This window comes from Rattus norvegicus, chromosome 15 (genome assembly GCF_036323735.1).
Source record: "Rattus norvegicus strain BN/NHsdMcwi chromosome 15, GRCr8, whole genome shotgun sequence".
In the NCBI taxonomy this organism is placed as follows: domain Eukaryota; kingdom Metazoa; phylum Chordata; class Mammalia; order Rodentia; family Muridae; genus Rattus; species Rattus norvegicus.
The window spans coordinates 33,841,606-33,852,662 of record NC_086033.1 but is presented as its reverse complement, the minus strand read 5'-3'; the positions used below and the strand labels follow the sequence as shown (position 1 = coordinate 33,852,662).

At 44.3% G+C, this 11,057-nt stretch overlaps 1 protein-coding gene across 1 annotated transcript; it reads right to left on the bottom strand.

Annotated features, from left to right (window-relative positions):
* Positions 1-8,488: 8,488 nt before the first annotated feature.
* Mcpt1 (mast cell protease 1) lies at positions 8,489-11,057 on the bottom strand. Its single transcript, NM_172044.2, has 5 exons — positions 10,972-11,057; positions 10,314-10,464; positions 9,661-9,796; positions 9,203-9,457; positions 8,489-8,838 (listed from the first exon to the last, which is right to left on the bottom strand). Exons 1-5 carry the CDS (start codon positions 11,024-11,026, stop codon positions 8,692-8,694), a joined length of 744 nt encoding a protein of 247 aa, NP_742041.1. The 5' UTR covers positions 11,027-11,057; the 3' UTR covers positions 8,489-8,691.

Sequence of the window (11,057 nt, the reverse complement as noted above, 5' to 3'; positions counted from 1 at the left end):
AGTTGATCTTCTGCCTTGGGACACAGAGATGAAGAGAATGTGCCCGCTCTCCTGGAATCTCTGTCTTTCTCCCAGTGGCTTTAGGAGCCCTGCACAGTCAGCACGAGTTTCTGTGTTCCTAAGGAACCACCACAGCTTTAAAGAATGGGCAGGAATATTCCTGAGGATCTTGAGAACAGCTATGACACCCATTTGAGAGTCCCAAATGACACACTAAAATTTGTTGTTTTAGGAGCTGAGCCTGCAGATTCAAGAGGGAGGGACCCCGACACTCACCAGCTTTGGTGCTGGAACCCAGGAGAAGGAGCAGCAGACACAGAGCATGGAGATGCATCCTCTCTGAGGGGCTGCTCAGGGCTGTGCAGGCTTTAATCTCTGGGTCTCAGGCCTTATTACTCCCAGCAGGCAGGGGAGTGGCAGGAGATGTTATCTCCGGAACTGTGTGGCCATGGTTTCTTCTTTAAGTTGTCTTCATAGCTGGACGCTCCTCCAGAATAACACTGTTTTACTAGAGGTGAAACTGAGCCCTGGACTCTTATGCCCCAGATACTCAGAGGAATCCTCGACTGTGTCTCAGGAGTATGGGGACAGAATATGCAGGGATCTTACTTTTCTAGTTAGGGCAGCTTGTTAAAAGTCCCCAGAAACTTGGGCTGAGGATAATCTTTGCAGTGAGCATCCAGGAGCACACAGGCTGTGATTACTGTAGCCCACAGTAGGAAATGTGCTTTACAGAAAGACTCAGTGCACATACACGTGTATAGACACGTACAGGAGCAGACATATACAGGATGATATTTATACGAAGTAAGGAAGGTTAAAATATTTATCAAGGGTGGGAGCAAGAGGATGGGGAGGAAAGTAATCCTGGGGAGGACAACACAAGCTAAAGATATTTTAAAAGCCTCATGGAGTCCCACTTACTAGTATGGAAATTAGCAAGGAGTTTTAACTTCTATGGTAATTAACAAAGAGTTTCAACTAATATGGTAATTAGCAAAGAGTTTTAATGGAATTACTATGTATGGGTGGCAAATGTCAACACTGAAAAACAGGAAGTATTAGATGAGGATTACAACACTAGGTATGGAACCTCCCTCTGGGTTATTGCTGGGGGAGTTCCCAGAGGTCTCCAAACAACTCACAGGATCCAACAGCCATTGCCCTGGGTTGCTTACTATAACATCACAGTGAACACTTATTCCTGAAGACACTGTACATGTTGGATCCAGGAAATAGAACATTAGTGTCGAACTATCAGAACACTTCTTACCTGCTGGCCACCTTTCATGGCTCTGCAAGGTGCTGTGCAGGCTGCTGCCCAAGAAATATATCTGTAGCCTTACCCAGCTCTGGACCCTGTGTACTGCACTACAGATCTGCCAGCCAAGGTGTGTCCACTAGTGACATAGTGGTATGACATGTAGGATAAATAACTAAGTTCTTATTGGATTTGTGACATACTCCACAGCAGGGAATTGTATGCCTGTTTCTTTAATCCAGACCAAAAGTCAAAAGCCCACGTTAGGACCTGCTGTTGTTGTTTTGCTAGATGGCAATGTTGTCGAACTTTCCTGTAAATATTTGTGTTTGTGCCCACAGACCTGGGCTGCTGTCATCCTTGGTCAGAGAATCTTCTCTTATGTACAGCAGTCAATGCAGAGCTGTATAGCTTGTTAACAGGCTAAGGACAGGAGACTGGGAGCTCAGGCCCTTGGGGACATTCGCATTACTTCCCAGTTCCCCAACCAAGGCTCAAGAAACATTGTAGGAGAGGAAGCAGGAGGAATATGTGCAGGAGAATGGAGAGGCATTCTGTGAAAGGCTGTTTTCTGGACATGCCGTGTCTGTCACACTTAAGGATTTAGAACAGCTGTGGTTTCCTGCGCAAACCTACAGAAGATCGAGCCAGCCAAAATCTTGTCACAAGTGGGGAGCCATTGTCCATGTATAATTGCTGGGGGATGCAGAAGTCTTTATTGAGTATGCAGCCAGTGATGGTTCTGAACTTATACACGCATGGCAGCATTAAGTGGAATTGTTCTGGTTATCGTTTTTTAAAAAGACATGAAATTGGGAGGGAGTTCTTTCAGGAGATGGATATGATCATAATTTGCTATATGGAATTTAAAAATTAAAGGTAAATGTATATAAGATAAAAAATATATTATAAAATGTAGATTTCTCTGTTAGCTTTCATGCTATTCCATTTCATTTTGTTATACTATCGATGAAAACTTGAACAACATTCCTCTTAAATAAGGATTTACCTAAAATGTGAAACACATTAACCTGTATTTTTCTTTCTCGGAACCAGTGTTTATTGTCCAAGGGAGAGACAGAGAGAAAAGAGAACAATTAACAGAGGAAGCCAACTAGGATAGGAGTCCAGGGACTTCAAGGTGAGAGCAAAAAGGTGAAATGAACTTTTCCTCAGACTGTGTATGCAATTCAGTGTCATTCCATTAGATATCTTGTTACTGTCACAGCAACCTCATCAAATAGTTATCACTGTTTCAATTTGTTGACCTGACACTTAGTTCTTACGGTTTAGAAATAGATCTTTCTCATTTCAAACTAAGGATGCTTTCTGCTCAACCATCCAAGAGGAAATGTGAGGGGAGGGATATGGGTTTGAGGTAAGTAATCTTCTCTGGAAGTCAAGGCTGACTCTAAAATGCAGATTATAAAGTCATTGTCTGAGAATGAACACTTTGTTCTTTTTTGTCAAAAGTATCTTAGAAAATACCACTACTGTCTGTTTACAAATGTTGAATTGAAACTGAGACCAAGAGCACAAATATTAAACCACATTTCAAATACCAGCTTGGACTCCCCTGACTTGGAGGAGGGAATCTATGGTAAAGGATGGTACGCAGTAGAGTGCCGTTCCTCTTGGAGACCTACAGGAGGTTGAGTTCGTAGGTGGGACCTAAGGAGGGGTAAATGCTTCCCCCACACTGTTCTACCATGTCCTGGTGCCATCTTGGGATCATGAGCACAGTGAACCATTTCTTAGTATCATTAGCTGAGTTCCTCTCACGGCTGAGTTCATTCACATCTCTGAGCCTCTCAAGAGTAAGAAATGTGTAAACACTTCCGTGAACCCTTCCTGCATCCGAGCATTTAGGGTTATCAGTACTGTTCCCTTCAGTCTCTAGGGTTGCAACATAAACTACACAATGCTCAGTATAATTAGATTTCCAGGTGAGCAATAGCAACAAATGCTTCCCAAATATTGGATGGGATTTTTACTGAAAACTGATGTCTATCTAAAGTTTGAATTTAACTCGAAGTCCTGGGTACTCATCTGCTAATGCTGAGAGCAGCACTCTTCTGACACTGATCTCTATCAGGGAAGAAGAGGATCTGGAGCTGGAAAGGTCTTGTCTGATGGCTTTGCATCAGTGAGACCAAGCCCCAGAGCCCAAGGCAAGGTTTTTCTCTTGAGTATCTTTGAAAATGGAGGGGTAGATCATATAGAACTAGGAAGACAGTTACATAACACCATGGCTCAGGTCCACCAGCGTTGGGTGATATCTCTTGGCTTGGCTGTAGATGAGAGAGGAAATGATGAGGGAGGGATGAGTAGGGAATCACTTTCTTAAACACTGACCCCATGATTTTCCTGCAATTTCTTTGACTGCTACAGTTTCCCAGAAATCTGGTTTCTTTGCTACCTCACTTGTCTTCTTTATATGTTGTGTACTGCAGAGTTCAATTATGATTTGAAGACCATGAAGCTGGGAGTGTGATTAGTTACAAAGGAATGGGGGTCAGTAGAAGATCCTGCCTTTACTTAAAGGCAGTGACTAATGAAACCTGTCATTTTTGTTGCCTCATGAAAGGAGTGTTAGGAAACATCTTTGCTACAGTTTGAGGACAACTTCAGGATGGAAAGACATTGCAGCAGGACTGTGACAGGTGAGTGCTACTGCATCCGTAGACAGGAAGTGGGATTATAACACAAAACTTCAACCACAGCCTGCAGCAAACAACTTCTTCCCATGATGCTGTGCTTCTTAGGGTTCTACAACCTCCTGAAGGCAGTACCACTAGGTGGGAACAGAATGTGTCAAGATGTGAGCCACAAAAACCTTTGTTCAAAAGTTTTGATCAATTCACAACATAATATGATATATTATGCTCAAAATTTTAATTGTCTACAACATTATAAGGCTGTTGGGTAAACTGGTCTATTACAACAGAATGTGTTATAGAATGCATGCTGCTCTGGTGGAGACAGTTGCCACCCAGGAGTAGTTAATTTCCTCTCATCTTCCCCTTTTCCCTTCCTTCTTTCCATCTTCTCATCCTCTTTCCCTGATACCCTGCTCTCTCCCCTCTAATTTGTTATTTGAGACATGCTTTCATGTAGTCAAGGTTACCCTTGAACTCCATATGTAGATTAGGCTATGTCTTGAATCCTGCTCCTCCTGCCTGTGCCTCCGAAGAGAAAGGGTTACAGGTGTATAGTATTGTGTCCAGTTTAGGAGAAAGTTTAGTATTGTGATACTAGAAGTAATTAAATGTTCAGCTATATTCTATACACAAATGTGACTCCAAGCTAACATTTAGTAGCTTTGCATTATAATATGAAAAGCTGGGCATAGTGGTGTGTAACTTTCATTTTTTTTTCAAACTTTAATGATGGGTCTTAAACACTTTAATGTGCCTTATAGTCTACCACACACTAGAGGTAATAAAACAGAAAGGATACAGGGGAAATAGACTGTTTAGAAATAATTCTTTGGAGCAGATCACATCTGCATTGTCAGAAAATTAGCAGTTCAGTTCACAGGTCAGTCATGGCTGCCAACCCTCCCAAACACATCACAGATACACCAGCTGTCCACGTGTCAGGAGAGCAGCAGGGGTAGCATGACCTAACAGGAACAGCCAGCCCTCAGCCAAACTGGCATGAGTCAGCAGGAGGGACCATGACCAACAGAAACTCCAGGAAAAGTTCTCAGCTACACCTCTCTCAGGGAAGTGAAGATCAGCGAAACTCAAGACCAACAACCACTCCACAACTAGCTCTATAGGCAAGCCAAGCTTGCCAAGCCAAACCTCCAGCTCCCTTCACTCTGTTAGGCCCTTTGTATACTCCCTCCAAGCATCATGTGTGCTCCACAGATCTTGCCTCACCATGTGTCTTGCCTCAGCATGTGAGTCTTGCTTAGCAAACCTCCACATGAGTCTGTCTCAGCTGACATCATTTTATCCATCAGCCTGAGTTTGCATAAGCAGCAAAAAGACACAGCACTCCAGAAGGTTTTTGGTATGTTTCTCTCTGTGGAGTCCTGACAAATGAGAATCAACCATATAATGTACAGCGGACCAATACATGCATGTCATTAGTGAAAATTCCTTCATCGCATGTCCTTTCAGGTGCTTGCTTTAGCAGAACATCCTTCACCTGCTCTGCTTCAGAAAAAGTGTTCCTTCACATGTTTGGCCGAATAAAACACCATCCAACAAAACTGACTTTCCAAAGAACCCTTAAGTTTCCACTTCAGTAGTGCAAACTGCAAGCCTCAGTTGGAGGCTGACATAAGAGGATGGTCCTTGTTCCAGGTCTCCAAGCAAGTTCTTACATAAAATAGCTCAAAACGAAGCAAAATTCAATATGTGTTTGTGCTTTAAAAAGCACAGTTATATTCCTTCCTCAAAATGTTCCTAGAGCTACTAAAAGTTTTCATTTGCAAAATAATTGATTAAAAAAATTCCTTCAAATGGCAGGAGAACAGATGGTAACACCTACTGCAGGATAGTTGTGACCCTGGATTTTTTTTCTTCTCCCACAACACCATAGACAGACAGGACTCTGCTCATTGGAAGATTATTTATTTTCTGAAGGTAAATCTCCTTTAATCATTGTTTAGCACTTAAACCTGCACATCCCTCTCAACTGCAATTTTTGTACTAAAGATATACTTGGTTTTGCTGACTTCTGGGTTATATTTCCACTATGGCAAAGTTGGGTGAGCATCTGGTGACTTCCTGGACGCTTTCTTCAGCTGCTGTTGGCTGAGCGGATCCTCTCTTTGGACAACCTCAGTGTGTGTCTGCTGCTAGGTTCACTGAGATTTCTTATTAAGCTAGCTCACCACTACTACTTATTAGCTTCTCACCACTACTACTGCACCTACTGTGGGAAAATCATTCTTATCTGCATGTTTGCCATGCTGACCTCAAGAGACAATGGCTGTTCTCTCTTTCCAGTGTCTGTTGGGTCTGCTGCTTTTGCCTCCCTTCCACCATGCCTAAGAATGGATCCAGTGATGGGGATCATGCTCTTGTCTTAATGTTGGAGCCTCTGTGACACCAACTGCTGCTTTCACCCCAGTGGCATATGTGATAGGATTTGATGTGTAGTAGTGACCTTTCTGGAAGCCATTCAGCCCTGAGATCTCAGCCCAGCTTTCAGGGGTTTCTTCCTGCTCCCCTATTACTGTGCATCAGGCTGCAGGGTGGGACAATCGCACTCTCCTCACCTCCAGTTACCCAGCTTCAGGGTGGAAAATTGTCCCAAGTACATGTCCTCCTTCGAGTGTGGGGTAAAGAGGCCGTGTGCACTCGGGTGCAGGTTAGTGAGAATTCACATCTGCTAAGGAAAGGCACAGCTATTGTCTTTGCTTTGCGTTTCACCTTTTGAGCCTTTTGTATAGGCCATGGGTGATGGAATGTGTGTGGGGTTCCCAGCAGGAGAGAGACTGAGGCAGAAGGATCATGAGTTGAAAGTCTGGCTGAACTGTACCGTGAAACTGTGTGCAAAGCACACAAATCTAAGTCAAAATGAGAAGAGACCCATTTAGCTGCACAGGTATAAACAACAGTTAGTAAACCAAAACAAAACAAAAGAGTCACCCAAAACAGTAACCCAACTCAGATTCTTTAATTGTACCAGGTCCTTTTAGATTTCTTTAGTGATCCCTTCCTCCTGAGTTAGAATAGAGTTTATAGTCATTCTTGAACTTTGATAGTTATCTTTACATCTGTTGCTGTAAAATTATTTTTAAAAAATTCTGTCTTTTACACTGCACTAGGTTCAGCACCGTATAGCCCCAAGATATCTGGTAGATACCTTCCTCTCAGTCAGCAAAGCCACCCACCCACTTTGCTCCATCCCACATCACACTGTCGATGGCTACTCCCTGAGCCTGGCAACAACCTCTCTACCCATCTAGTTGCCACCATGCCAGACATACACATGTCTGTAGCCACCACACACTCCCCTGAATTCAATTAAATCGCCACATGAAAGAACACACAACACAATAACCTCTCATCCAACTGATAAGATATAATTGCCCACCTAGACATACAAAGCCTCTAGACATATCCATCCCTTAAGAATATTCATAACAACCTATAAATGTACAGAGAGGAATTCTTAACTTCTTAACATGTTCTCCCCAAGGCTTCTATCCTCCTCTTTTCTCACTCTTTCTCTCTAAAACTTTTCTTCCGCCCATCCTTACTTCACGTCCAATGACAGGCCTCCTTCTATCTTGTACCTGCCTTCACCTGTATGACATCATCCTACATCTCTACCGTACCATGCTGAGGCTGGAAACACAAAGGAGTTGCAAGCAGGTCAGGAGAAGGTTGAAAGTGCTGAGTTTCTCGTCTGAGGCTGGTACTGGCAATAATTTTTCATGTTACAGTAGCTGGAGGGCCATTCCTATCACATTACCCCCCTTGGGAGGCGGGGAGTAGCAAACCTCATGTGTGGTCTCTTCCCATCAGATTCCCCAGAACCCTGCAGTTAAAGCATTGTTTCCCTTGACTAAGAACAATAGGGTCTTTGGCTTGTAAGTGGACAACAGGCTACTTAGAAGTTCATCCAACTTGCACATTCTTCTAAAAGGCTGGATATGTGGGGAAGATGGCAGTTGAATGGGAGTGACTCAGAAGCAGAGGCACTATAGTAAGAACAAGTTACATGCCAAGGACTGGAGTATCTCTTCCCAGCACAGGATAGCTCTACCCTGTGCTGGATCCAAAAAGTGCTAATGCTCTCCTGTTGTGACTGCTGAAGTCACGGTCATGGTCCAAGGACTTTTGAGGGCAGGCTGTCCTCCAGTTTGCAGGTGGAAAATTGAGAGGATGATGATGGCAGGGTAGGTGGTGAGGACACAAGGATCAACAGCCATGTCTGACTTAGACATGGAAACTGCAATGATGTGTGGAAAGATGCAGTGCTTAGGGCATGGGGTTTGTGGGCAGAAGAGCTGAGAGACAAGAAGAGAGAAGATGAAAAGACAGGACAGTGGAGAAGAACAGAACAGGGCACATTATCCTGGGTGTGAAATCTTACTGTATGCAGCCATGCATGTTAGATAATATTTAGTAATCCACAGTGGTACACGTGTGCCTGGAAGTCAGTAGTCAAGATGGTTAACATAGCAAGATAGTAGCTCAAATCAGTTCTCCGTTGAGCACAGAGAGGGGCAGAGTAATGAGAGCAGAGTGGAGTCACACAGCTGTTGGAAGTTATGTCTTTATTGAAGTGCTTTACAGGGAACAATCCATCATCACAGACTTGTATATCTTTGAGGGCCTCTTAGAGACAGCTGGAGACAGGCTAGGGACAGGCTGAGACACATGCTGGAAACAGGCTGTGTTAAAACCAAAAGTTACCAGATGAACTCAGGCTTGGAGGGTGTCTCAAGCAGGTCAGGCTTTTCAGCTACTTGTATTAATGACTGCATTAATCCAGGGCACATATGTGGAGACTCGGGTGAAGATTGCAGGGGGCTTTGCATCTGGATGCCCATAAGATACAATACCATGAGCCACACCAGCACACAGTAGCGGTCCGCCAGAGTCTCCCTACAAGTAAGAAAAAACAAAGTATGAGAAAATATAAGCTAAAAGATAGTTAAACCCAGAGTGAAGTAAGAGGTCCTGACTGCCTATGGGTCATAAGTTAGGGACTTAATAATTCCTGTCCCTCCAGCCTCTCTCTCCTTGCACCAATGCCAACATGTCTCCCTTCACTCCATGTCTAGTATCTAGCATCATGGGAAGGTTGTAGGAAGGGCTTGGGCACAGGGTGATGACACAGAGAGTTTCTAGAGCATCATAGATAGGAACTAAGAAGATAGGCATTAGTCACTGCCATGGAGAGCTGGTTGGCACATTCCCTTCACTGAAACTGTCTCAGATGGGGAAGAAAAAGAAAGTGTGTACTCACCATGAATGCTGCTCTTAAAGTTGTGGGACTGCCCACGCAGACCTGGAATTTGTATTCATAATACCTGTAGTCCACACAGGCCTTTTCATCCATGATTCTCAGTTCAACCTCTCTCAGTGTATACGAGGTAGGATCTCTAACTCCAGTTTTCCCCCATCCAGCTGCCCAACACATTGCCCCAGGGTGGATAAAGTCAGAGGGACTGGGCAGAGGAACTACATTCACAGCAGGAGTCAACTCAACTTTTTTTTCAAGCTGTTGGGGAAGGGAGAGAAGGGATGGCAAACCAGAGAAGGATGCTTAGACATGAGTCCTATCACAGCAGGTCCATATCACATAGAATTCAAGAGTGGGTTCTGAGGAAAAGGATTGGACAAGAGAGATTTCAATGGACTAAGCCAGGGGAAGAGTTAAGGAGGGGAGACTTAAATAAGGTAAGACCAGATAAATGAGAGCACCTTCAGTAACATGATGTCATGAAGATTGGGAACGGAGTTGTAACTTTCGTGAATGATTTGTTTTTCGACTTTTATCTTCTGCTGTGTGGATTCTCGCTTTCTCACATCATGGGCTCCAAGGATGACTGTGATTTCTCTGTCGATAGAGAAATAAGCAATGAAAAGTAGTATGAGGAGAACTCCTTCCAAGGAGAGGGGCACCAGGCTCTTTTTTCTCTATCCCTGGGCAGAACCCATACATAGACTTGAGATGGAGCTCCCAGGACCACTACCTAGGGCTCAGGGAAACACAGGACTGAGAACTCTTTGCAAACCCCACACTCAGTACACACAATGTGCAGCGAACCCATGGCTTTGCACATGGCTGATAGGCACTCTACATTAATTTATACCCCAGCTCATGTCTGATCTCTGCTACCACTAGGACAAAACAAGACCTGTGATTTTAGTCCTGACCAGAGCCCTGCTTAAAGTTCTGACCTCTGAAATGGAGATGACACATGAATGGTCCAGTGAGTGGCCCTGAGCTCTCTTTACCTCTCTGTGTAAAAAGAGCCCATCTAGAGATGAACAGGGCTCGGAGCCTTTCCTGAGGCTCTGTTGCTCTGTGACTCTGGCTCATGCATGTCTTCACAGGAAGAGGAGCCTCTTACCTTCCTTTACAATGTGCAGCAGTCAGCACAAATTGACGGCTTATGAGAAACCCACCACAGATGACCCTTAAACCTTTCTCAGTGACGATGTCCAGATGGGCCATGTAAGGGCGGGAGTGAGGAATAGACTCCACACCACCGATAATCTCCTCTGGAACAAAGAACACAGTCCCCAGTCACAAGCCTGCAGGGCCCCCAACACAGTACTGCCAGAGAAATATGGGGCTAAAGCTGAGCGACTGCTCCAAGCCCACCCCACCTCGCATGGGGTTCAGGCCCTGCCACAGGTCCTTTGGTCTTTTCTCTCCTGTTTATCTTTCCTCCCCACACCTCCTTGTCCACCATCATCCTTCATTTCAGAACACAGTGACCATTAATGTTTCTGATTCTCTATTTCTTTAGTCATTTCATTCTTCACTCATTCTGTCTTCCTCAACATTAAGGGAAGGCCAGGGAGGAGCTGCCCATCCAAACAGAGTACTTTGATGAAATGGCGTGATGGGGAAGTAGTTTTTCATTCTTTGTTGACCTAGAGATTTCCCCTAGACTATGTCAGTTTAGAATCTTGCCCTCATGTTAGGGTCTCTGATACAAAAGCTAAGGAATTAAGGTCAGTTGCTGAAAGCTCAGAGGTTAGGGACATGAAGAGCAAACTCACCAGCTCCAGCTCCAGAAGGCAAGAGAAGAGCCATCAGGAATAGTAGGGCCTGCATTGTGCCAGTGGTGCAGCCTGGGGTGAGCTTC

What these genes read in the sequence shown, in the direction of transcription:
- Mcpt1 (NM_172044.2), bottom strand. Translation starts at nt 11,026, where the DNA reads ATGCAGGCCCTACTATTCCTGATGGCTCTTCTCTTGCCTTCTGGAGCT. An exon ending in GCCTTCTGGAGCTGGAGCTG is followed by an intron (nt 10,465 to 10,971) that starts GTGAGTTTGCTC and finishes TCTTTGTTCCAG; the next exon opens with AGGAGATTATCGGTGGTGTG. An exon ending in ATGACATCATGTTACTGAAG is followed by an intron (nt 9,458 to 9,660) that starts GTGCTCTCATTT and finishes CTTCCCCAACAG; the next exon opens with CTTGAAAAAAAAGTTGAGTT.